Source organism: Orycteropus afer, unplaced genomic scaffold (assembly GCF_000298275.1).
Source record: "Orycteropus afer afer isolate SDZICR_OR568_19922 unplaced genomic scaffold, OryAfe1.0 scaffold00082, whole genome shotgun sequence".
Lineage (NCBI taxonomy): Eukaryota > Metazoa > Chordata > Mammalia > Tubulidentata > Orycteropodidae > Orycteropus > Orycteropus afer.
In genome coordinates this window covers 576581-604248 of record NW_006921669.1, presented here as the reverse complement: position 1 = coordinate 604248, position 27668 = coordinate 576581, and the positions used below count along the sequence as shown (strand labels likewise).

The following is a 27668-nucleotide window of genomic DNA, read 5'->3' as shown; positions in this document are numbered from 1 at the left end:
ATATATAAAATGTTGGATATTTCATAAAAAGCATTTCAGATTTGTGAAGAAAAAGGACAGAGAGAGGAAAAAAGTAATAGAAACAAGATCAGCAGTTGCCTGAGCTAAAGGCTTTATCAAAAATGACCTTTAGAATAACTGATTAATATGTTTGCGCATATGAGACAAGATGGAAAAAGTTAACGGTAGGACAGTAATCAGTAATATCAAATGGATGCTATAGACGTGGAGATATGATTAAAATTAAGAATGTCTGTGGATTGAAGTAAAGTTAACAGCAGATCAGTTAAGTGGAAAAAAGGAAGAAATATACCAGTTATAGCACGAAGAGTAAAGAGATTGAACATTGAGAAAATAATAATGAGGGAGAAATGGTGAAAAGGGCTAATACAGATGTAGTTACAGTCCCATAAGGGGTAGAGAGAGATAAGCAGCCGGAAGCTTATTTCGAGAGATACTGGCTGAGAATTTTCCAAAACTGATGACAGATATCAACGTATAAAGTCAAAAGAATCAACAAACTCCAAGCCAAGTAAATACAAAGATAAATCACTCTTCGGTATATTGTATTCAAACTGCTGAAATCTAAAGGGAAAAAGAAAATTTTAAAAGCTTCCAAGAAAAGAAAGGACATCTTTGATGTGCTGGAGGAGAAACAAAAAAACATGATGGTAAAAAAAAATAAAGGAGAAGAAGCATTATTTGCAGACTAACAAAAGCCTAGATGATTCATAGGAAGATTTGCATAAAGAGAAATACTAAAAGTACTTCTTCAGACAAAAAAACTGACCCCAAAGAGACCCACAATATAACGGAAAGAATGATGAGCAAGAGAGAAGGCACATAAGTGGGTGGGCTGAAAGGAATAAAACCTTTACAGAGCAATAATAAGAGCTGTGGGAGTTAAATACATGTAGAATGAAAGTACAAGAAGCCCATAGCACAGTGTGTAGGAGGGAATTAGACGGAGTTAAAGTGGTCTAAGGAACCCTGTTGGCTCAATGGTTTAGTGCTTGGCTGCTTACTGAAAAGTTGGTGATTGGAGTCCACCACCTGTTCTATAGGTGAAAAGACCTGGCAATCTGCTCCCCCATACAATGTAGCCTAGGCAACACTATGGCGCATTTCCACTCTGGCGTGTAGAGTCGCCGTGAGCCAGCCAGATGGAAGGTGTACAGCAACAACAGACTGGCCTACGGTCCATCAAATGTCTGTGAAAGGTAGAAGTACTAATTTATATTCACCCCAAAGAAAAAGAAACCGTTGCCCTGGAGTGGACTCTGACTCATACTGACCCTACAGCAGAGTGGAACTGCCCCCAAGGGCTTCCAAGGCTGTAATCTTTATGGAAGCAAGTTGTCAAAGCTTTCTCCCACAGCACAGCTGGTGTGTTCAAATAGCTGCTCATTTAATTAGCATGGAAGCACTTAACCCCAGAGCCACTTGTTTATATTAGTTACCCAGATGTCCTGAATGTGTGCTTTACTGTAGAGTAATAGCCAAAAGAATAGGAAAACAATCAAGCTATTGATAGGAGCCTGGGAATATATATGTATATATATTTTTTCAAGCTAGATTTATCCAAAATAAGGAAAGGAAAAGGAGAAAAGGGAACATAATAAAGCTGAGAGTAAAGGAAAAACATGGTAAGTATGAGGCCAAATATTACCACAATTACATAAAATATATAATTTGTGACTTCTGTGTCCTGTTTAAGAAGTCTGTACCTAACCCATGATCATGATCATCCTGTAAGTTTTTCTTTGGCATGCTGTGTGGCCAAGCATTTCCATGCCTAAGTGTATACACCAAACCACACCCATTGCCATTGAGTTGATTCCGACTCATAGCAACCCTGTATGGGTTCCAAGGCTGTAAATCTTACAGAAGCAGACTGCCACATCTTTCTCCTGTGGAGGGGCTGGAGGGTTCGAAGTGCTGAACTTTTGGTTAGCACCCAGTTTGGCCACTGGGCCACTGGGGCTCCTTGCCTAAGTATATACTCATCAAAAATGCCAACAAATATGTCCTAAAATTATAAGCAGAGTAGCAGGATTCATAAGAGCTCCAAACTTAAAGCACCTCAGAGTTCCAACTGTGGAAAGGAAAAAAATGTCATATATTCACCGAATGGAAGTACCACATAGCCATGAAGAAGAAAAAAAAAAAAAGAGAGAGAGATGGCTACATGCAAAGATGAGTCTCACACCTAGTAAACTAACGAAGTAAGGATGGAAGTAACATATATTTTATTATTATATTTAATTAAATTGAAAAATAGGCAGAACAATTTATGGTGACAGACGTGATAATAGTTGTTACCTTTGGTGGGGTGGTGAGTAAGGGGAGCATGATTGAGGATTCTGAAATTCTGGCAGTTTTCTTTTTCTTGAGCTGTGTGGTAGTTCATGGATATGTTCACTATGTAAAATTTAATGTGAGATTTAACCTGAGCATTTAATGATGAGCATATTTTTCTGTAGACATGTTATATGTCATCAAAATGTTTTCATAATTATTTTGGAAATTCAAATGAGACAGTAGTTTGTGTTTATATCTTTGGGGGAAAAAATGAGAAAAGGGAATAAATCTTTTAGGGATTCTGAGAGAAGCGTTCATTTTCCTGGCCAACCTTCTGCCCTGTATTTACCTGCATGGTGGATATAAAGGTACCTTTCCTAGAGAGATAGGAAACCCAATGATGACGGCCAGAAGAGCAGTGTCTTTTTAGCAGGGATGCTGATGCTGAGACAGGTTTCAGAATTCAGATCGCAGGATGCTGAGATCTGAAACATGACGTCTCACTCTGGTCAACTCTGACCTTGGTTCAAATGATGGAGCCCATGCTCCAGGGACAGGGGCTCCTCTCTCATCTGTTCAGCTTTGCTTTCCATGTAACAGAGACCGTCAAGTATGTCAGACTGTGCTGAGTGATGTGGAACAGACAGGAGAACCTGGTTCTAAGATGTGTGAGTTCATGCCTTCTGGGAGCAAGAAGGCACAAATGCACCCAGTCAGTTTGGTCCACTGGAGTGGACAGAGCTACCACAGCAGAGCTGAAATCTGCTGCCTTCAGCTGTCAGACTTGACCCCTTGATGCTTCTGTGTCCTGGTGCAGAACACCAAGCCCAGAGGCCTAGCCTCACATCAGGAGGCCCTGGGGATCTCAGCTTTGACTGTGGGATTCCGTGCTATTGATTTAGAGTCTTGCAAAAACAGTATCAGTTTCTCCATTAATCTCTAGATTATATATATATAGGTAGGTGGGCCGATGCAGGAGATGAACAGTGCAGAGTAAAAGAGTAAAAAAAAAAAAAAAAAAAAAGTGAGCTCCGCAAAGTATTGAAAGTCGACATAACGCTAACAGCAATACAGATGCCAGCATTACTGTGTTCTGGTTTGTGACTGCTTTACATGTGTCATCTCATTTGGATATCACAGCAGTGCTGTGGGGGTAGCTATAATCATCATTGTCATTTTATAGATGGCACAGCTGACGCACAGAAAGGCAAAGTAATTTACCTAAGATCACGGAGCTACTAAGCAGGATAAGCCCATTGCACTGAGTCAGTTCTGACTCAGAGACCCTATACAACAGGGTAGAACTGCTCCCATATGGTTTCCAATGATGTAATCTTTAGGGAAGCAGACTGCCACATCTTTCTTCCATGGAACAGCTAGTGGGTTCGAAACACTGAAATTTCAATTAGCAGCTGAGCACTTAACCACCGCACCACCGGGCCTTCTTCTAAGTAGTGTAACCAGGAGTCAAATCCAGGCTCTCTGTTACCTGCTTTCCATTGCTTCTCTTGAGCAGAAAGAACCCGTTTCTGGGAAGGAACCTCACATAGTTCCCAAGGCTCCCTAGAAACCCTGGCTGGGGGTAGGGTGGTGACAGAAGTCAAAGAGGAGAAAATTCTCTGTGCTCAAGAAAATCTGGCTCATGGCTACCCCTTGTTCTACTTATGGGCATATTCTTCATCACTGACCAATAATCAACCACATTTTCCTCTAAGCTTTTCTGAGAATATTCATGGCCTGGGATCAGTTTTGGGAAAACCATTTTAGCAAAGAGAGATTCCAAATATTGTCTTGGGTTTCCCATTTCTTTATAACAAGTACCTTTACTGAACACTTACTGTGTGTCTGACATTGTTTTGTTTACTCCAGAGAATATCAGGAGACACAGGCTATGCGTGCAGCACTCCAGGGGTTAAAAATCTATATAAAACAAATTTACCAGAGGCTTGGGTATGGACTAGACTGTAAACCAACCCCAACGCTATCAAGTCCATTCCAACTCATAGCGACCCCCATTAGGTTTCCAAGGTGGTAAATCTTTACAGAAATAAATTGCCCCATATTCTTTCCATGGAGCAGCTGGTGGGTTTGAACCACCAGCCTTCTAGTTAGCAGTCAAATGCCTTAGGCACTGCACCACCAAAGCTCCTTGAATGAGACTATACTGATTTTTAAATTAAATCCAAAACAAAAACAAAACAACCTGACATGTGCGGATATATGGGGTCTCCAACCTGCCTCAGAAGCTGAGTCTGCTTCCTGTTTGAACTTGATGCTTCTGAACCACATTGAAAATGCTGTCCGACCCTTGCCTTTCCCCTGGTGCCCTTAGATACTCCTGAGGACCCCAAAGCAGTGAGTCCTCCAGGTGCCAAAGAGATCCAGAGGTCCCTGCCACCCCTTGATCTTAAACCATCATGTAAATAATTCAGAAATGTGCAGAAGACTCTCTCCTTCCAAACTTGCTATCTTATTTTTATTTTGGACACTGACACTTGTGCCTCTGTGTCTCTTATTTTACATGTAGTTAAAGTGTCTACCATAGTTTTTTCTTCCCCCTATGGGATTAGGCTGGATGTAGGACTGATGTAGCCTTCTGTTCATTGTCCCTAGGTACTTGCACATGTAGCCCCTCCAGGAAGGTTCTATGTCCTCTACATATAAATAAAGCATTGGAAAGCTGAGGAGTGACCTGCCCCACCAAGTGGTTAGACATCTGTGTGTTTGTATATTCTTTCTTCAACAAACACTTCACTATGTACTTATTTCATGTAACGTATTTTTTCATCCAAGTGTAGACGTAGGTTATTTTAATACAGGTTGTGGGTTAATTAGAACCTTAGTTATATCAAGTTCTAAATAAAAACTTAAATACATGAAGTAGAAAGTGCTAAATCCTTTATTCAAAACAAAAAGAAAAAAAAATACTGTATTTTATTGTAAACATTTCTTTTTGACATTCTCCTGTAAGGTGTAAATACTATTATGTCGGAATCATGATGTCCCTGGTTTCAGCTCTAGTTCTGTATTCACCATTCTCAACATATTGATAAGAGCTCAGTAAATGTGTGTCGATTAGGATAGGCTTCTCCAAGGAGTGTGCAGATAAAGCTCAAACTTAAAAAGAAGAGACTCTTCAAATTTGCATAGCATCCAACAAATGTAAAAATCTAAAATCTAAATCTCTTCCTTCATCCTGTATAGGGGATGTCCTAATTCTAGCGTAAGAATATCAATGAAAGCATTGCTAGAACCAGTACAAAGAACTTCTTACTGACAGAAGAAAATCAAAGGCTGGGCACATTGAGGCTGGCTTGTAGCTCCAAGTATAATAATATGTACCTGAGCCAGTATTTTGTAGATTTGACAACTGTAAGAAATGGAATTGCTTCATGCAAGTAGCATATGAGGCCACCTCTGAATTTAGGTGACAAAACTGACTGCATACATAGTATTGCTTCTGCAGAATCACTTCTTAGTAACACTTGATGTGTTACTAAGGGAACTACGTAACTCTATTGAAGTTGATGAAAAATCCCATTGTCAGGAACTCCATCTCTACTGCTTTCAGAGAAACAACAAGGCAAGAGGCCAGGCTTGGTTCTATCCCAGACACGTTGTGGCAGATCCAGGAAGTGCACACACACACACACATTATACATGTATGCAGCACAACTGTTAGCTATCTGTGAGTTGGTCCCTGGCTCATAGTGACCCTGTGAACAACTGGATCAGACCATTGTAATCAATAGGATTTTTACTGGCTGATTTTTCAAAAGTCAATCACTAGGGTTTTCTTTTTATATATGCATTACTGTGACCTTAAGGATAGGGAGTATTTGGTCCAGGGACCAACAAAGAGGAAAGAGGAGGAGTCCATGAAGCTGTGTCTAAGAAACAGATTATTTTCCAACTATGGTTGCATTTTAGTAAGCTGGTTGAAGGTATTTTTGTGCTGAGACCCAGGTATCCAATGAAAGGTGGCATCTCTGTGTCTGGGGACTCACTCAAGATGGATGTCCTCAGGCCCACTAATGAGTACCTAATGAGCCTATAGACTTTCAGAGCAATAACTCAGCTTCCAGGAGAAATCCAATGAGAAGACCTGAAGGCACTGGATGGATGGAGAAGGGCCTAATCAGTCTTAAGAACTCAACAAAACCAATTTGGAAGGCATTCATCTGAGAGGACTGCTAGGCAGAAGTAGTGTCTGCATGCTACAGAAGATAATTAAATCTGTTTTAAACAGCTGTAAGAATCAAGAGATGCAATTCACTGCATAATTTAAGACTTTTAAATTAAATCTGAAGCAAGGGACTAAAATTAAAACTTTGATCTGTATCTCATTGTTTTAATACTTCAATTTACATACAAAGACTAGAACTTAATAAGGAGAATTCATGATTACAACTTCTTATGTGAGATTTAACTCCAAACCATGAGGCTGTGTCCTCATTAGATAGATTACAGTGATCGGTAATTTCACATACATCAAAATACTAATGATAGCACAAAAGTAACCACAGTGTTACAATACTTCATAAATATTACAGGATGCTGCCAGGCACTGGATGTTAGAGAAGATGACTCTTGATACAGTTTTCTGTGAGGTATTCATTTGTCTAAATTTCTGCAAGAAGTCGACCTACTTTTTCTTTCATCTGGAGAAAGACTATTTGGGGGGTTTTGAGGTGGCACCTGGAGTCGGCAGGCAGTGTTAAGTTGCAACAGGTATCAGTTCCCAAGACAGCTCAGATCCGATGCTGTTTTCTCCTTGCACAAGAAGGAGCAGAAGGGGGTTTCAGTGAGCCATGGAGATTGAAGAGGCTTTCTCTGTATTATTCCTTACTCCATTTGGCTTTATTCTCTTTGACTCTAGGCAGGTAATTGAGCTGCTTCATTTCTTCTCCCTGGTCGCTTGGGGTTAAAAGGGAAAGAAGGAAATGAGGCAAGCCATACCTTATAGGTTGTTTTCAGCCCCAGGCCTAGGTCTAAAGTTCAGGTTGGATTGGTTAGCAACTCTCTCTAAGACTTTGTTTGTCTTTCTCCTCAATATGGGTCCACATCCATTTAGGTAATTGCTGTTCTTTCGGGTCTCAGAGAAAACAAGTTTGTGACAATGGTCAGTCTGCCTTGATAGGCAAGGAGAGGCACCTGGTCCATTAGTGAGAATGTGGGTTCAGTGAACACCCGGGGACTGGACTCATGCAGTGGCCTTCAGTTTAGACTTTCAGTGTCCTGGCCTGGTGGCTGTCTTACATCTGTACAGTGATGTTCTGCTTTATCCCCATGGGTGACCATCCACCCTGAGTCAGCACCATATTGTACCTTACAATTCTTACTGGAGTGTGTAGCTTTAGCTTCTTCTGGCGTCTGGACGTGGACTTTACCATTCATTATTCCATGATTCTGCCTCAGCACCTCAGTCCTCAGCCTAATCCATCATTAATGTGCAATGGGCAGTCCACCATGTGACAACCACACCTGAATGAATTCTACATCTTCACCTGAGATTATTTCAGTGGCCTGAGAGATGTCAGGATGTAAATGTACAGTCAACAGTACTAAATACAAGAATAATAGAGTCATAATAACCACAGATTTACTGAGCTGTAAATGACCATTATTTGGTCTACCCCTCTTTGATTTACAGGTAAAGAAGTTGAGGTCCATGTGCAAAATACTTTTCAAAGGACATACAATTACGTCTCTTAACTCCCAGGTAGCCAGCTGACTTTTATAAGGCTTCTCTTCCACATACAGTCCCTAGGCAGATCTCGATAAACTCACTTAGACTTCACAATAACCTAATCATTTGGAAAAGGATTGAAGTAATGCCCTGGGTAAGAAATCATTCCATTTCATAAAAGTCCACCAAGTGTTGATAGATGTAGGAATTACTTTTTCTATCTTTTCTTGTGTGTATGTATGCATGTGTGTATTAAATATATATGTAACGAGGCATTTGCCATTTCAACATTTTTCACATGTACAGTTCAGTTCATGTACAGTTCAGTAACTTACGTCCCTTATCTTGTTCAGTCATCATCCTGGCCCATCCCCAGACGTTTCCATCACTGTGAACAGAATCTCAGTGTCCTGTAAGCACTGTTGTCTTTTTACCCTCCCTCCCACCTGCCCCTGGTAATTCCTAATAAACTTCAGTCTCTACATATTTGTCTCTTCTAGATATGTCATATAAGAGGGATCACAGAATACTTGTCTTTTTGTGACTGATATAGTTCACTCAGTGTAATGTTTACAAGGTTCATCCAAATTATGACAAGTTTGTATTAGGACTTCTTTTTTTTTATGGCTGAGTAATATTCCATGGTATGTATGTAGCATATTTGGTTTATCCACTCATCTGTTGATTTGAAAGCTGCTCTAAAATTTTACAGCATGATGCCAAAACCATTTATGATTGCAATGCTATAATTTTTGTTTTTGTGCATGTGTGTACGTGGTGTTGTCTAAGTGTGTATTCATTAAAATGGTATCCACTAATCTATTTAGAGTATAATCTCTGGGTGGTAAAATGATAGGTGATTTTAATTTTCTTTTTCATCATTTTACATATTTTCCAATGAGTATATCATTTTTCTTCTTTCCTCTAGTAAAGCTAGCGTATTTTATTACATATTTTAGTACTAAGAAAATCTGCTTACATAGGTTTATTCCTAAAGAAATCTCTCATATTCTTTAAAAAAAAAATACATCTTTGTTCTTATTACACAGCTGAATGTTTTACTTTTAGAGGGATAAAAATAAGTCATTCAAAAATATGTCAAATACGTGTCATTCAGCAGCCCCATAATTTTCCTATAAAAGCCTGCAAAGGTAATTCCTAAATCCACCATTCAGAGATAGCAGTACAGCAGAATCTTTTATCACCAATAAAAGTGCTTCCAAAGCACAAGGGTCCACAGTTCTGAGCCTCTCTACTCCATAGTATCGAGATGGAGTAAGGAGCCTTCAGCTTATAGTGATTTTTATGTTTACACAAGCCAAGTGTTCATCCCTCTTTATAGAATTCTGTTCCATTCTAAGCCAGACACCAAGGACACAAGACTGTAAAAGGAATCTTGGAATTTTGCTGTTCAGTAAAGCACGTGGTGCTAAGACTCATTTGCAAGTAAGGAATTAAACTACTTTCTGATATTCCAGTTGGAAGACCTTGGTCTGGTCACTAGAACCAGAAGTATTTAAATATTTAGTTAGGCAAGTATAAAGATCAGAATCCTCCAAGAAAAGCCAGAAGAACGGCCTTCTGTGTTTCGTTGGAGAGAAGGGGAGATCCCAGATAGCTGGCCAAATCCTTTGGTAGGTCCATGGTCTGATATTCCCAGCATCAGTGACCTTATCAGACCTGAATTCTCAGCTAAATGGGACGGTAAAAGTCTATGCATAGCCCTCTCTCACCATGGTGAGTGTTCCCTCTGCAGGTCAGAGCCTTCACTGTTCACTGGTGCTGCACTTGCAGAGAGACCCAGGAGCCCTGCACACGTAGAGACACCAGTGCTTTAGAAAACCATTTGTGAAAAGAAAAGTGGAGGAGACTGACCATATCTTCTTTCATTGTGAAGGTATCTGGAACTCTTGGGGCTGTTGTTCAGAGCTCAGTTTTGAAATAGCATGATTCAGAGCAAATATCTGAGAAATGCTCTCCCAACTGGTCTAGTGAGGCAGCCCACTTCTTGGAAGGGTTACCAAAGAAGACTAAGAACTTGCTTGAGAACAGAAGATAGGGCATGTGCAGCTACCTTTTATCATAGATTGGTGTTACCTTTTGTTGGAAGAGTTCAAGCTCATCAACATAAAATAACCACAGGCATATCCAACACAGTTTACAAGTATTTCCTGATTAGATTGTTGAGCACTCCCACCACCAGGGGCCCCACAAGCACCATTTTTTGTTTCCATGGTATTTTATAAAGCTTAGCATATCACACTGAGAACCTCTTATAACTCTGTTTTCTGAAAAAAAACAGATCCATCTTGCCATTCCTTTAAAAGGTTTCATTATTTAAGCTTACAGGAAAGATCTGTGGCTTCACATATGAGTGAAATCTTCTTCAGCACCCACCTAGAATGAGCAGGACAGAATAGATTTTATGCCTGATGTAAACAAGTAGCAGGACTTAGAGCTTAGGATAGCTTAGTTCGAACTAGTGACTCTGGGCAAGTGTTAACTTGTCGGAGGCTGTTAGAATTGAAGATTAAAATGAGATAATATACGTAGAACAGTTGTTTCTCTGACAAGTAGGCTTTCAAGAAATGTTCTCTCTTTCTTCCCTTGGTGACCACCAGGGGCATTCTAGAACAGTCTTACTTGCCCTCTGACTTTCTGTAAGAGGTCACCTGCCAGGATTCCGTTCTGTTGACTAAGCACAGAGTGGGTAATGCTTCTTCCTGAGTATTCATTTCTATGAGCTGATGGGACTTGTTCTTTGGAGGCCAGGCATATTGTATCATACTTATCTTCTACTCTGTTCCTTATCAAGACCCTGCTAATCTGACCTAAACCTGTCAGAGGTGAGGGATGCAAGGCAGTGGTTGGTTACTTTTATCCTGTGCTCCCCACTCCTGCATAAATACTCTTAGCCACAAAAAGAAAGGACTGGACTACCTGACTTTTTCTTTCTGTAAGTGCTACATAATGATATATATATTTAGATATATATTTTTAATCTTACTGTGTGGTCAAAACAACATTAGAATAATGATAGAAATCCAAGACCAAAGTTAGCTGGATCCCATCATCTTTCAAACTAGTATCTTTCTCAACTTCTGATTGTTTCCCATTAACTTAATTAATATTTATATATTTAAAGTAATAATAAGAATAGTGCTGTCTTTTCCAATGTTATGTTATACTTGCCCAATCCCCCTTTAAAATTTGGTGAATTTTTTCCCTATCATTTACTGCCTCTCTTAATCCTGCTGTCCCCCTGCCCTCGTTTTACCCTATCCCAGAAGAATCAACACTAACTGGCTGGGTTATATTATCCAGCACCTTTCTTTCTGCCCCTACAAACACATGCATCCATATAGTATGTATACTATATGTTATTCTCTGTTCTTTAAAAGATTTTTCTAACAAAAACACGTCATACAGGCATATGCTGAAGATATTGTGGGTTCAGTTCCAGACCACCATAATAAAGCACATATCACAATTTGTTGTTGTTATGTGCTTTCGAGTCAAACCCGACTCATAGCGACCCCTCCTTGGGTTTCCAAGGCAGTATCACTACGGAAATAGGATTGCCCAACCTTCCTTCCGAGGAGTGGCTGGTGGGTTTGAACCGCCAGCCGTCTGGTTAGCAGGCAAGTGTCTTAGCCACTATGCTACCAATATCACAATAGAGTCATACAATTCTTTTGGTTTCCCAGTGCATATAAAAGTTAGGTTTACACATACTTTAACCTATTGAGTAATGTCGTTGTTGTTATGTGCCGTCGAGTCAGCCCCGACTCATAGCGACCCCTCCTTGGGTTTCCGAGGCAGTATCACTACGGAAGTAGGATTGCCCAACCTTCCTTCCGAGGAGTGGCTGGTGGGTTTGAACCTCCAGCCTTCTGGTTAGCAGTCAAGTGTTATGAAAAATTTTGAAGTATTGTGAGAATTACCAAAATGTGATACAGAAACATGAAGTGAGCACATGCTGATGGAAAAATGGAGCCAATAGACTTGTCCAATGCCAGTTTGCCATAAACCCTCCATTTGTAAAAGACCCCAAATCTGCAAAGTGGCAGTAAAACAAGCTGTGCCTGTGCTATAGTCACTCCTCTACAATGTACAATAAAACAGTCTGTGCCTGTACTGTAGTCACTCCTCTACAATGTACTCTGTGCTGCATTCTCTTTAAGGTATCTTCCAAGACTAAGTGTCCACAAAGCCTAAGTCACATCCACTCTTGAGCTTTATATGGACCAGAGTCTAACACATGCTCCTTGTTTCCTTCTGCAGTGGTTCTTTTATGCCTTTAGTGATGTCTTAGAGTCTCATATTCTGGGCTAAGTATGTGAGTGTTGAGTTACTGTGACATTTGTTTGCCCATTCTTCTCCAAAGCTTTGTTACAGGAGCTGATGGGTTCATAGACCTTTCCTTCCTTAGGTTAATCTTGGCTTCATTGTGACGATTTGGTGTATTTTTCTATTACAGTACTCACTGATCCCCTTGGAGAATCCCCATGTGGATTTCATGTGGCATCCGTGCCTTTTTTGAGCACTTCTTTTGAGCTAGGATGTTTATTCTATGTCTCTATTAGGCCATGTGATCTATAGAACTGATATGATAGTCTCGATGCATGCCACACTGGATTCACTTTCAGGAATAAGACTTTTCATTTATTAGATCGAATGACTTTTGATTGTATACAAGGTTTTCCTGACTCCTAATTACAGATATTTATTGTTTCTTAGAGTCTCTACCTTTTTTTTTCTTTCTCCTGACTTACACATGATTCTGCTTCACCAGAGGGTAGACAGAGGTGAAGGCCATGCCAACATATCTTTCACTTCTAAACAAAAATGTTGTCAGAGGGGGAAATGGTGTCAAAACAAGGAATAGAATCCAGCAGGAAGGGAAAACAATGCCATGTCATTGTTACCACCTTTTTCTCACTCTGAAATATATTACAAGTAACTTTTAATTAAAGAAGCTCAACAAGGACTGATCCACATGGATCACTTAAACCATCAATAATAGTTTCTTTCTCAAAGAAAGATGAGGCAGTCTGCTTCTGTAAAGGTTAACAGCCTTGGAAACCCTATGAGGAGGTTCTGCTCTGCCATGTAGGGTTGCTATGAGTCAGAAGTGACTCAGTGGTAGCGGGTTTGATGTTTTTTAGTAAATCTCTAACTAGATGTATGACTTCTGCCATGTTATTTAACCTTTCTGTGCCCTAGTAGGAGCTTTAGTGGCATGATGCCTAAGGCATTTGACTGCTAACAAGAAGGTTGGCAATTCAAACCCACCACCTACTCCACGAAAGGATGACTGGTCAATCTACTTCCATAAAGATTTACCACCTCAGAAACGCAAAGAGGGTCGCTATGAGTCAGAATCTACTCAGTGGCAGTGAGTTTGGTGTTGTGTGTGTGTGCCCTAGTACTCCTGGTATATCAAGTAGAGATAACATCTACCTTTCCTGTCTCCCAGGTGTCCTAACAAGGAAATGAGGTAATATATCAACAAGCATTTTGACAAGCACATTAGAACTGTACAATATTGAAAAAGAACACTAAAAAATAACCTGCAGGCACTGTATTAGATACTGAGGATATTACAATGAACAAGGCCCACTCCAACCCTTGTGGGTTGGCACAAATGCCCCCATATCTTCCAGCAGCTCATTTTTCTGCAGAAATTCGCTGATCTCGACGGCATCCATCATGGAACTCATGTCTGTGATTGTGTTCCAGTCCACTAACAATGAACTTCCATTCCCTGCTTTGTTAATGCAGCTTTAGTCTTTGGAACCCTGAAACATATTGGGGAAACTTTACTGTCATAGCCAAATGCAATAAGAATAGCATTAGCTTGTCTGTACTGTATTCATGTCCAGATGAATACACTCACAAGAAAAACTAACATGCAGCAATTTGAAGCAGAGACGCTCAACCTTTGGCACAGTCCAGTGTCAGCTGTGCACCTTTTGCGCCCTCTCCCCAGAAGCCTAGTAGGTGGGTGTTTATGCATTTTTTAAAAAAAAGTCTTTAGGAAACGCTGAAATCAAAGACTGAGATGCACTGATTTGATCTTTCCAAACCTGTAAACCATGGGTGTTAATTTTGACAGGAAGGCTCATATAGGTTCTTGATGCAACTTACGTTCCAATCGACCACCATCTCCACTGGTGGCCCACTGATTGGCTTCCCTTCCCATTCATCCTCCATATTGTAGCCAGAGTAATATTTTTAGAAAATGTCATCATACCATCTTTCCTCTGCCCTACACACACACACACACACACACACACAACCAAACTCACAAAATCGGGAACTGGGTCCACAAGACCCAAAAGGATTTCCTCCTCTCCAGCCTCATTTCATAGCATGTTCCTATGACCACTGTTTGGGACCCTTTACTGTCCTGGACTATACCATCTCATCTCTGCTCCAGGACATTTGTACATTCAGTTACCTCTGTTTCTGCTGCCTGAACTCCCATCTCCACCCTACTGTCTTATCACCTTTGTCTGGTTAATTCCTCTTCTTCCTTCAGGTCATCCTCCATCTTGTAGCCAGAGTGATGATTTTTGTGATTTTTTTTTTAAAAATATCATCATGCCTGGACACAGAGAAGAGGTAACTGTCGGGAGGAAGTGGGAGGGGAGATGTTGCATTGCTAAATTGTGGTCAATGTCATGAGACAAAGTGTAAATTTTCACCCAAATCACAATAAAAAAACTAAATTAAAAAATATATATACATATATCATCATGCCATCTTTCCTCTGCCCTCCACATACTTGCTTAAAACCCTTAAATAGCAACCTAATTGCTGTTAGAACAAACTGCAAGATGAGGAAATCCAGTCACAGCTTCCTCTGGGAAATCTTCCACGAAGCTCCTGGTCAGAGACCAGGTCTCTCGCTTTCCCTGTTCTGTAAGAATAGCAAACTGCATCTCTCTTCATACCACCCACTATCATAAATTCTTATTTATTTGTGTAGTTTTATAATTAAAGCCCATATGCCTCATGAGTAGTCTGCAAGCTCATGAAAGCTGGAACTACATCTGTTTTTGTTTGGTTAGTAATTACTCACCAGTGTGTTTATAGTCAGTGCCTAAGACATGGGTAGACATCATAAATATCAGTCAATTTGTTGGGGAATGAATGAATGACCAGAGAACCAGTTAAAGCAGGATAAGCTTTCTTATGTGCCATCAAGTTGCTATCGACCCATAATGACTCCACGTACAGTAGATGAAAACACTGCCCAGTCCTGCACCATCCTAACAAGTGTTGCTGTTTTGAACCCATAATTGCAGCCACTGTGCCAATCCATCTTGTTGAGAGTCGTCCTCTTTTTTGCTGATCCTCTACTTTACCAAGCATGTTGTCCTTCTCCAGAGACTAGTCCCTGCTGAGAATATGTCCAAAGGATGTGAGACCAAGTCTCCCGATCCTCACTTCTTAGGACCATTCTGGCTCTACTTCTAAGACACATCTGTTAGCTCTTCTGACAATCCATGGTATATTCAATATTTTTGGCAATAACATAATTTAAGGTGTGAATTTTTTTTTCAGTCTTCTTTATTCATTGTCCAGCTTTCACGTGCATATGAGGCAATTGAAAATACCATGGCTTGGGTCAAGCACACCTTAGTCCTCAAAGCCTGGCCCAGTGCAATATGTTGCTTGATTTCTTAACTGCTGCTTCATTAGGCATTGCTGGTGGATCCAAGTAAAATGAAATCCTTGACAACTTTAATATTTTCTCTGTTTATTGTGATGTTGCTTATTAGTCCAGTTGTGAGGATTTTTGTATTCTAATGTTCCAGTGTATTCCATACTGAAGGCTGTAGTCTTTGATTTTCATCAGTAAATACTTGAAATCCTCTTCACTTCTAGCAAATAAGGTTATTTCATCAGTATTCCTCATCAAATTGTTATCCGGGTCTCAGGCTTTCTATTCCTTTTCTGTTTTTTATTCTCTGAAATGGGTTGACGTTCCTGGTGCCTAAGTTGGCAGGCCCAAGCGAGGCAGAGGCTAAAGAGAGACCAATCCCAGAGTGGTGCCATTATAAAGACATTAGACTTACCACACACCTGAGACTCCCTGAAGGCAAAAGCATGGTATCTAGCCAAGATACGGTTGATGTTATGGTGTGTCTGTGTAATGGAAGCCTTATTGATGTGCTAGTGCAAACAGTGTGTTGCTTTCTCCACTCACCTGGGGTACATAGAGTACTGACTGGAGAATTCTATCAGGAATTCTGTCAGGCCGAATGGAGCCCTGGTAACACAGTGGTTAAAGTGCTAAGCTGTTAACCAAAATGTCAGTGCTTGGAACCCACTCCATTCTGTGGGAGAAAGATGTGACAGTCTGCTTTACAGCCATGGACACCCTATGGGGCAGTTTTATTCTGTTCTATATGGTTGCTATAAGTCAGAATTCACTTGATGGAAGTGGATTTGAAGTTTTTGGTCAGCATGACAGACAGCAGAAGTACAGATAGACAAAACCTGGGAGGTGGTCCACATATTACCAATAGGAGGTCTAAATCCAAGCCCACAAAAGGAGACTGATGAATGCCAGACAGAAAAGGCAGGCAGAATCAAATCAACTGATAGAGGCTAAAGCTGTATTTTCCCCAGTCATGTAGGTAGCTGATCTCTCTCAGAGGTTTAATCTCCCTCCTGTCCCCATGTAACTGATGGCTCCTGCTTACCTGATGCCAACTCTGTTCCCACTGCTTTCTTTCTCCCTCTTTGCCTTCCTCCCTCCTTGCAGCCCTTCCTCGAACCCTCCTTCTCTCTCTGTAGTTGAAGCCATATTGCTTGTTTTATTCCATGCTTAACTCGGAAGTCCCAGCTACCCCCTGATACTTCGCTTTCACCAGCTGGCACTGTTAAATGATCTGTGAGTAGATTAAGAAGTGGGCTCTTCCCCCATGCCCACCTGTACAGCTGGCTTAGCAATATCTCTCTTTAAAAGCCAGGAAACCTGGGAGTAGAAATGGATTGAAAACAAAATGAGAAAATTGGTCAGTCCACTTTGGTTGTCTAAATGAAGGACAGGTCAGCAAGGATGATTAACGTTTATATGTACGAGTGGAAGGGGAATTCAAGAAATTACACACTGCCTGAGCTTGCAGACATGTAGTCTGTAGTTTGAATGGACTTTCTGTTTCCACTAATGGAGAATTTTGCCCATGTACTTACCATGAGTGGGTTGCCTGTGCCCCATGGATAATGCTTGGCTGAGCATAGATTAGAGGAGCAGGTCACATATATTCATACGATTTGAACAGCATTTCCTTCTCCTGTGAATTAATCTTTTAAATGTCACCATTTTAAACTTGGCCTTTTCAAAAAATATACCATATGAACCTTACTTAATTGAAAATACATTTCTAGTTCAAAGGTCCCTCTCCACTCCTACCCCCAGAATAGAGGCCTTGTATGAGGGCATCTGTTTTTTGTGAATTGAGTCTAAGCCATTTGTTCCTTGAGAATCTTTATTATTCTAGTTCTGGATCTTTACAAAGTCAACATTAAAGTTTCCTGGTTTTGTACTCGACTATTAACCTAAAGGTTGGCGGTTCAAACCTACCTAGTAGTACCATGGAAGAAGGGCCCAGCAGTCTGTTTCTGTAAGGATTACAGCCATGAAAACCGTAGGAGCAGTTCCACTCTAACACACAAGGTTGCTATGAGTCGGAATCCACTCAACTGCAGGGGTTTAGTTATGGTTTTTGTCTATCCGTGGAAAAATTTAGAATCGTATGATTCCAATCTAGCTTTGCAAGGAGAATTATAGGTCTTTTACAGATGCATTTTGGAGTTATTTATGTTAGTGTGCATTTTATAGATTAACAATCACTTAGATTTCTTTTATCACAACCCATGGAATTACGACACTAAGATACTCTTCTGTCCATTTCATAGATTACATAACTGAGACCAAGAGAGACCAAGAGAAGTGTAAAGGCTCGTGTAAAGTCACCCGTTTCTTAATGGTGCACTGGGGGAGCTTTTGCATCTTGGCCCAGAGCATTGAGTTCCACCTAAAATAAGTGAGTGGAAAGCCCAGAGAAATGGGGTTACAATATCAGGAATGCCTGTAACTTGCAGTGTCAACCTTGATAACACATTTAAGCCTTCCTCATCTGTAAAATGGAAAACATTACTTGTTCTTCTTTCCTGACTAAGATACTGAAAAGAATAAAAGATAAGGTGTTTGATAACATTTTGGTACATAACAAATGCAGAAAGAACAAATAATTAACCATCATTACTTTGAATAATAATAGGGCTGAATTCAAAGTCATGTCAGATATAAGTTGAGGTGTCTCCATCCTTCATCCATCATGGTTAAGGAAGAAAAAAACAAAAATAAATGTAGACTCAGAGGCCCTGAAGATTTTGGATATAGTCCAACATCTTGGAAACAGTCCTTGATCATTTCAGGTAGGTTACATTTTAAAAGCTGTGTACATATACCTTTTATTGGTATGGCTATTATTATACACATATTGTCAAAGCCCTCAGAAGAACTGAACATTAGATTGCAACTGATAATCAAACACTGTTAATTTTCAGAACCTTGAAACTTTTGGAAGTCAGTGCCCTTCAGTTTGGAGAGCATCCGTCTTAGCAGACTCCTGGCTGCCACAGGATGTCACAGGGATTCTGTGTAACAGACCGATGCTTCCAGCTGGATCAAGCTGCCGGGGCTGCTGGTGTCCTGCTCCTGGGACCAGAACAAGGCCCACCTTCTTAACCCTCTGGTGTTCCCTTCCTCCTCTCTGATGTCGGGCTGTGTTTTTCAGGGCGACGTGCAGAGGACACTTATCCAAGTGGACTTTGGTGATGGCATTGCAGTGTCTTACGTCAACCTCAGCTCCATGGAAGATGGCATCAAACATGTCTATCAGAATGTGGGCATTTTCCGAGTGACCGTGCAGGTGGACAACAGTCTGGGGTCTGACAACGCCGTCCTGTACTTACATGTAACTTGTATGTTATTACTGTTGTTGGTTTATGACATATCGTAAATATCGTGTCCTTTTAAAATTGAACCTGAATTTCATGTCTAGAAGGAACTCATTGTAAACAAAAGGAGAATATGAGAAAAAGAGAAAAAGTAGGAAGAAAGTCAGAAGAAAAGGCATTGAAGGGAATTTGAATGATTTTAGTCTCTTACTTGCTTCAGATTGTTTTTGTTACATTAACTATGCCTCCTTCAGGAGCTTCCAAGTTATAAGATGGGTCTGCTGTCTGAGTCTGAAGAAGGTTCAGAACTGTTTTGTTAAGTTTCTCTTTATTTTTTTTTTAAAAAAGGTCAGAAATAGTTGAAAATGATCCATAGTTCCAGCTCCATGTAATACATTCAGAATTAACATAAGTAAATTAATTTTTCCTCCATCTAGTTATTTTTATCTTCCCATGTTATTCCTCACTATTACTAATTTTTTTAGATTTGTGCTTTTCTTTTTTATTTGTTTAAATGTGTTTCCTGTGCTTCTAGCTTATAGATGGTGTGGTATTGGGGAGGGAGGTAGCATGAGAAACATTTCCAAGAAATGCTTTAACTTTTTCCCATTAGGAAATCCAGAGTTGTGACATCATTATCTCATCATTGTTGTTGTAACAACAACAATGATGAGATAATGATGTTTGATGAAAATTTGTGCCATAAATGCCTCTTATGTTAGGTGTGTGGGTGTCCCCAAAACAGTCATAGGAGGTATTTTGATTTCTAGAGAAATAGGTTACTTTAAAATGAAAGCAGTTCTTTTGTATGAATGGTCTTGTTCAAGTTAATTTCAAAGTCTAGGTCCAAAGAATTAAAACCAGACATTGTGCCATGTCTTTCACTGTACTTTGCTCATCTGGACAAACTGAGCAGACAAAGCAACAGCTAAACTCTTTTTCTTTAAAAAAAAAAAAAATGCTCTGGTGACAGTGGGAGGACGAGATTCCTTAGGGGTCCCCAAGATACTGATTGCTGAGGATTGCCGCTATGTCAGTAATTCTTGATCTTGTATCTCCTGTGACACTCATGACAGAGGTGCTGCTTCAAAGAAACACTAACCCCCATCAGATGTAAATAAGATCACACATGGTTCCCGGTGTGCCAGCTCCCCCTTCTCAGCTAAAGTTCATGAAGCTATTACTCTGTTCCTGGCTAAATAAGATCTCAGTCCTTTAACCAACCCTGTGAAGTAGTTACCACTGGAAACTCTACTTTACACAGAACTGTGGTGCAGAGAGCTCACACAGCTCATTTGGAGGTACAGCCATACGCACTGCACGGCCATGTTTCAGAGTCAGGTCTACCTGTCTGAGGAATTCCAGCTTTTGGTGACTGACTAGAGTTAGTCAGTGCCGCATCTGGCTTGGGGTTGGAGCAATTAAATCTTCATCAGCCCTACTCCCCATTTGTGTTATTGCTGATAATTGCAAATGGACATGAATATTTAGGTTAGAAGCCATGAATTTGCTATTTAACAACATAGGTTCAAGACACTTTTCATAAGCCCTTTTATAGTTAACTATAACCCCTAAGTCCATCCTACACAGACTTTCTGGAGTTGTCTTTTACTAAGACATAATAAAAGTCATATTCATAAAATTTATTCCAACTAATAGTGACCTCATAAAGAGCCATGACGGTGCAGTGGTTAAGCATTGGGCTGCTAACCAAAAGGTTGGTGGTTCAAACGTACCAGCAACTCCACAGGAGACAGACAAGGCAATTTGCCTTCATAAAGATTTACAGCCTTGGAAACCCTATGAGGCAGTTCTGCTCTGTCTTGCAGAATTGCTATGAAGACATAATACAAAAAAAAAAAAAAACCACAACTCGCTGCCATTGAGACAAATCTGACTCATCCCTGTTGGGTTTCCAAAGCTATAAATCTTTAGGGAAGCAGACTGTCTCATCTTTCTTCCACAGAGTAGTTGGTAGATTTGAACCACCAGTCTTTTGGTTGGCAACCAAATGCCTTAACCACTACACCACCAGAACTCCTTTGAAGACATAATACCACCCTGTATATCTGTGTTCAGGGGAGTGAAAGTATTAATATTATAGGAAAAAACTTAAGTTTTTTTAAGTACATTGTAAGTTTTAATTATTAATTATAATAATTATTTCCAACATAAAAGATGAAATGTTTGCTGAGAATGGCTGCCCCTTTCCTTCCCCCTACCTTTCTCTATAAGAGGATTTTTAGAGAATGACCTTCCCTAAGAGTTACAGTAATAGTGTTCCATCACTCAAGGTCATTAAACAGCTGCCATACTCCAATCATGTGTAAATACAGATTCCAAATTCAGTAACATTTCTCAGGGCCTCTCATTGAGTCCTCTGTATTTTTCTTTCTAGTTGTTCTGTGAAGTTTTTTTCACCCCTAAATGTAATCATATCACTTGAGGGGTTCCATCTCCCCAGACTCCTCCCAGGTTTACTAAATCCTGAGAAGGAAAGCAATGCAGGGTTTGCCTGTGCTCAGAGCTAAGGGCTACTGAAGCCACGACTTCTAAAAGAAAAGAGATGCTTCGGCTTTGTTGACTTCAGTGTTTTAATTACATTAGAATAGTTGAGTGGGTAAATGATTTGACCTTAACCTTAACCACAGTGGAAGATGATTTAGAATTTCTATACTTGTAACTTTTGTGTTCTAATTTTAATTTTGTAGACTCATCTTGGGTTGAGTGGTTGGATAAGCAGGTCTCATATAATGGGGTCCCTTTCTAGCCTGGCCTTGGGAACAAAATTTAACTTTTTTGTACTAACTGTAGTAAATTAAAGGAGCTCTGGTGGCACAGTGCCTAAGGCATTGATTTGACTGCTCCCCAAAAGGTTGGTGGTTCAAACCCATGAGCCACTTCATAGAGGGAAGACTGGGCAATCTACTTCCATAAAGATTTACCACCTTGGAAACCCAGAGGAAGTTTCTATGAGTCGGACTTGACTCGATGGCAGTGAGGTGGTGTTTTTTTTTTTTTTTCTTTTAATAGTAAAGCAAGATTATGTTTTAAGCTGTTTATTAACTCACATACATCCAAACTTCAATTTGTAAGAAGCAGCTTCAGCAGGTTCTGTTTTTTAGCCCCTTTCTTCTAAAGGACTATTGTTCTTTACTGTGTACATGAAATTATCTGCTCATCGGTAGCACAGTGCCTAAGGCACTTGACTGCTAACCAGAAGGCTGGCAGTTCAAACCCACCAGCCACTCCTCAGAAGGAAGGTTGGGCAATCTACTTCCATAGTGATACTGCCTCGGAAACCCAAGGAGGAGTCACTATGAGTTGGGATTGACTCAAGGGCATATAACAACAACAGCAACAAACCTCTCTACCATAATAGCCCTTTCTTTAATCAGCCTTTTCTTTCAGATGGAGAAAACAAAAGTAAGAGAAGTGCTATGACTTTGCCACCATTTTATACTCAGTGTGAGTTAGAAGAAGACAAATAGAATCACACTTCCATCCACCTTAAACCTCAGAGCTGTCAGGAGTAACTTCTGGTACAAAAAGTCAGGATATAAGAGAAGGAAAAATGGCTTTGTACAAAAAAAAAAAAAAGAAAGAAAGCAAAAAGCAAGCTCTGGATTAGTTGGGTGATCTGGTTAGGTCCAGAAGCGGGCCCTAACCCCTCACTCAATCACTCCATCTCTTGGAGCCTAGATTTTCACCTCTGTAAATGAGGCAGGCTCATCTTGTTCTCAGAGATCCCATCAGGCAACTGTCAACTGGGAAAGCTGGATTTGCCCAATATCTCAAAGTAGCAGATGCATTTGGACTCAGTGCATCCTAAGCTAGACAAAATTAGCAGCAACTGTTAGCTCAGCTTCCCAATGCTACCCTCTGGTCCTCTGCCCCACGCAGTGACCCCCTTCCCTGAGCTCTCTCAGAAAGTCCACAGCCCACGCTTTACACACTCCCTCCACTCCCCAGTGCACAAAGGTCATTTGGCTCCAAATCCAGTTCTTTCACATGGGTTTGCAAAGGTCATCAGAAGTAAATGGAGACAGTATACCTGCTGTAATGTTTCCAGGAAGGGCCAGCAACTCGCACCAGCTATGTGTTGTAGCCTGACAGCTGGGAATTCCTTGGGGAGAGTATTGACTGTGCACTGCTGGTTTGCACACTAATGAGACACGTGGTGCAGCCAGTGCTGCCTTCAGCCTGATGGGACTGACGATTTAGAGGGCATGCGGCTTTCTGCTCCAAAAGCTGCCCTGTCTCAGCCAGCCTTGCAGGGATAAAAACCGCTTAAGCCTGTGCAAACTTGCAGAATAAGAAGAGAAAGAAGATGACGTGGATATCACTGCCCCTCCCAAAACCCTCTTCTCAGAGTATGCAGTTGAATGCAGCTGCACACAATTGGTGATAAACATCCATTTGCAGAGGTTTTCTTGTCTTTTGTTTTAGGGTAAAGCGATCAGCTTGGAATCCACATAGTTTTGCAGTTACTCACATATCATTGTATTGATTACCAAAATCCATCCAGGTTTTTTCAGTTGTGATTAATAAGCCACCTGCCCCAGAATTACACAATGCAAATGCAATGTCCTGGACCCCATTCCACACCTGCTGCATTCAAATTCCTCTAAGTGGGTCCCCTCATCTGCTTTGAACAGATTACTATGACCCTGTTTAAGGATCTCATCTTTGACTGCTAACCAGAAGGCTGGTGGTTCAAACCCACCTAGGCACATATCCTAGTGGCTTTTTATGAGCATTGTAGACAAAGAGTGACATGATACATATACAGTATTTAATTTGGGCAGTCAGAGGAGGACTCCAGAACTTAAATGCTAGAGGAAGACCACGGTGAGCAGTGCAGACACAGACACGCACACAATATTTAGTCTTACAAAAGTCAGCTATTTTCTCCATCAGAGGAGGCCTAAAGGGGAAGACAGAGGGAAACCCAATTCACACAAATAATTCCGCATTTCACCACCACAGGAAGATTCATATGAAGTGAGGCAGTGCCACCTACTGTCTGTTTTGTGCACCACAGGCACCTGTATGAGTGCAGCATCTGCCAGCCTGTACAGCTTCCTCAGTGCATCCAACCAGCTCTGTTAGGACAGACGGCACCCTCTGTGCACAGCAGAGATGCTTAAAAGTTAGGCTTTGAGCAGCAGGAGTCAGTTGTATCAAACCTATAAAAATGAATGAATACAAGAGTTTGTGGAAATATCAAAAATAAATTTCACACACACACACACACACACACACACGCAAGTCTAACGCACATACAAGGACCCTGGGTGTTTGCGTTCAGCCACTAACTGAAAGGTTGGTGATTTGAATCACTCAGTGGTGTTATGGGAGGATACTTGGCTCCTTATTTATTTCCATAAGATTATAGCCACTGAGCACACTTCTACTCTGAAGTACATGGAGTTGCCATGAATCACAACTCAATGGCAATAGGTTTTTTTAAAAAAATACTATATACACATGCAAGAATGAACTCATGCAAACACACATATGCTATAAGGCTGACCTGCTTTGGGTACTGGCTTCCTCTTAGATCTCATTTGCTCCCACTCTTTACCTGCATCTCTCTATTGCAGCCGTTCTGGCTGTCTTGATGTCCTCAAACACGGTGAGCACAAGTCATCCTCCAGGTCTTTCCACTGACTGTACGATGCCTGGCACATAGATAGTAGCACTAAGAAAACAATGAGTTGATTGAGTAGCCATATTTCACTAACATGAGTCAATTTTTGTAAAGTTATCAAATGCATAGTCATTGTCCTTACTTTGATGTTCTGACTTAAAAAAAAAAAAAAAGGAAATCCTCGTTTGTGGGAGAGACAAATGAAAATCAGCCCCTTTGGAATAGAGGTAGTGTTTCTAATGAGAAGGCTGATGGTTCAAATCCACCAGCCACTCCTTGGAAGGAAGGTTGGGCAATCTACTTCCATAATGATACCTCCTCGGAAACCCAGGAAGGGGTTGCTATGAGTCGGCTTTGACTCGATGGCAAACAACAACAACAACGGTGTTTCTCACAGACCTTGTCTGGTTCTTGGATGTTCACTTACTCACTTGACTCAAGTTAGGGAGTCCAGGAGAACATCTCAGAGGAGGGGGCCCTAGAAGTGAGACTTGAAGACTGGTAGGTGTGCATGTAAGAAAAGTGTGTAAGTCAAGTCACAGGGCAAGGCATGGCCTGGGGGAGGGGGTGGCGGCAAAACGTTTCCTGTGGGAACAGTGAGAGCCCTGTAATACATTAGAACAGTGTTAGATGCTTTCCCCAATGCCTGGGCCATACTTAAGTAATCAATAAGTGGTGACTCTTGAGAGATCTTTTGTTAGAATGAGAGGGAAAAAGTCTTATCGGACATGTGCTGGGTAGAACAGGGGCTCTGGAATCCAACGGCTTGGGTTCAGACCTGGAATTGATGTTTCTTGGCTGTGTGACCTTGGGTTTGTCATCTTTTTTCATCCCTAAATAGAAATGGTAGTAGTACCAGCTTCATAAAATTGTTATGAGAAAAAAGAAAAAAAAAATAGAATCCTTGCAGAATACGTAGCATATCGCTGTCACTCAGTTCATGTTACCCTTATTAGCCTTATTATTTTATGAAACCGTTCAACATAAGCAACTGCTTCCTAACATATGGCTTACAAGCCAGAAAATCAATTCTGTTCTGCGTGCTGATCACCAGGCCTCTTCTCTAAAGAGAGAGCAGCCTGAGCAGACCCAGAAGCAGGACTTTGCAGCATTTGTTCATTTGCCATGAGCTACAGTCCAGGAACTAGATGTATTTTTATATAAAGATAAATATGAGATATAAGTAACCATTAAAAAATTTGAAGCCTCTATCTGTGCCTTACAAATTTTAGATCCATATGTGTTAGCTGTCATTATTACAAAAGAATACTGGGAATCTTAATTGAATTAGTAAGTAACATATCTTGGCTTTCTGGGAAAATCACTTTCACAAGTGATGTGGACAATGGATTATAGTTTCAGAAGGTTTGAGGCAGGACATTTGTGAGAGAGTTGTAAGGGTCCAGATGTGAAAGTAAAGGAGCAAGGGTTCTGGATTGGGGAGGGCACGAAATAGCTCTAATTGAGAGAGATTTTTGAACCACATCAGACTCTCATTGACTTTCTAATTCTGGATTGGGCCCCTGGATGAGTATTGGTGTGATTCACTGAGATACAGAGAATATGGAGTGAGGAGAGTCAAGGATCCAATCCCACCAGTTGAGTCCGGAGCCACAAAGGTGAATCAGAAGTCTTTGACGTCATGCTATAGTTGATGTTCACGTGTGATGATATTGGCCCGGAGAAGAGTAGATAGAGGGGGAAAAAAAGCTAAAGACAGGTCCCTGGGAACCATATTTAAAGGATAATCAGAAAAAAGAGGCAGTATTAATTGCAAGATGGAAAGGCCTGAGGAAGCAGTCTTCTCTAACTTCTGGAACATGGTGTTGATAGATTTGCATGGTGTTCACCTCATATACAGCTGAAATTGACTGGAAACAGAGCCTCAGAGAACAATATGATGTCCTAGTAAAGGCCCTTGTAGTTCTAATCTTTTGCCACTGTGATCCGTCCTCCACATCACTGTGAAAGTGATTTTTCTAGAAAGCCATGATATGTTAATTACTTATTCAAAATTAAGATTCTCATCAATTAGGAGCTCTGGTAGCCTAGTGCCTAAGGCACTTGGCTGCTAACCAGAAGGCTGGCAGTTCAAACCCACCAGCCACTCCTTGGAAGGAAAGTTGGGCAATCTACTTCCGTAGTGATACTATAGCCTGGGAAACCCAAGGAGGGGTCACTGTGAGTTGGGTCCAACTCGATGGCACATAACAACATCAACAATTGTTTAATTATAATAGTGACAGCTATACATTTGGATCAAAAATTTGTTAAGACGTGGACAGAGGCTTCAAACTTTTTAATGGTTATTCATATTTCATATTTATATAAATGCTATAAACGTAGCATTTATGTCATTGTGGAGCTTGTCCATCCGGTTAAAGTTTAAGGTTTGTATGAACCTCCATAGTTAGAAGCATCCTTTCAGTTGAGCACGTCCTGCAAACATCATAACCATAGCTCTCTCACCCACTCGTGACTAGCTTTGTCCAGGACAAGCTTAGCTCGACACCAGAGTTTGTTTCTTGCTTACCTAATTAGCTGGCTTTACACACACTTATATGTAAAAACAAACTTGCACACAAATCTACATATACTCACATTGGGTTTTATTCAAAACCCAATAAATACTAAAGAAGAATTATGTGTAGAATGGTTTGAGGATTTATTTTCTCTTCGAACAAGGATTCTATGAGGTTCCCACCATGCTGATTTACCAAGGAATAATCTCTTAGAAAGATTTTGAGTCTCCCTGAAAAACCTAGTTGTATGCCTGTTCAGTCAAAGACCTCATACCTTAGATGTAAATTTTTTAACTTTTCCATTTGAATAACTCAAGTTTCAGACTGGTAGTTAAGATTTCTTAATGGTAAATGTCAAGATGCAGTTCTACCCTATTTATTCTTTTCTCCAAAGTAGGGAGAGCACTTGAGCAAGGATACAGCGGCAGTGTTTTGGAGACTTCAAGGGTGAATATATGTTCTCTCCAGCACAGAGCAGGAAAGCAGAGCAAGCCCTTCCTTCTCTATGGCCCCTCTTTCT

At 40.6% G+C, this 27668-nt stretch overlaps 1 protein-coding gene across 1 annotated transcript in view; it reads left to right on the top strand.

Annotated features, from left to right (window-relative positions):
* Positions 1-27668, top strand: part of SORCS1 (sortilin related VPS10 domain containing receptor 1) — a 682844-nt gene that overhangs the window by 604234 nt on the left and 50942 nt on the right. Inside the window, exon 19 of the mRNA XM_007941533.2 lies at positions 18811-18997. Within this exon, the coding sequence (XP_007939724.1) occupies positions 18811-18997 (187 nt within the window). The remainder of the gene's footprint in view (positions 1-18810; positions 18998-27668) is intronic.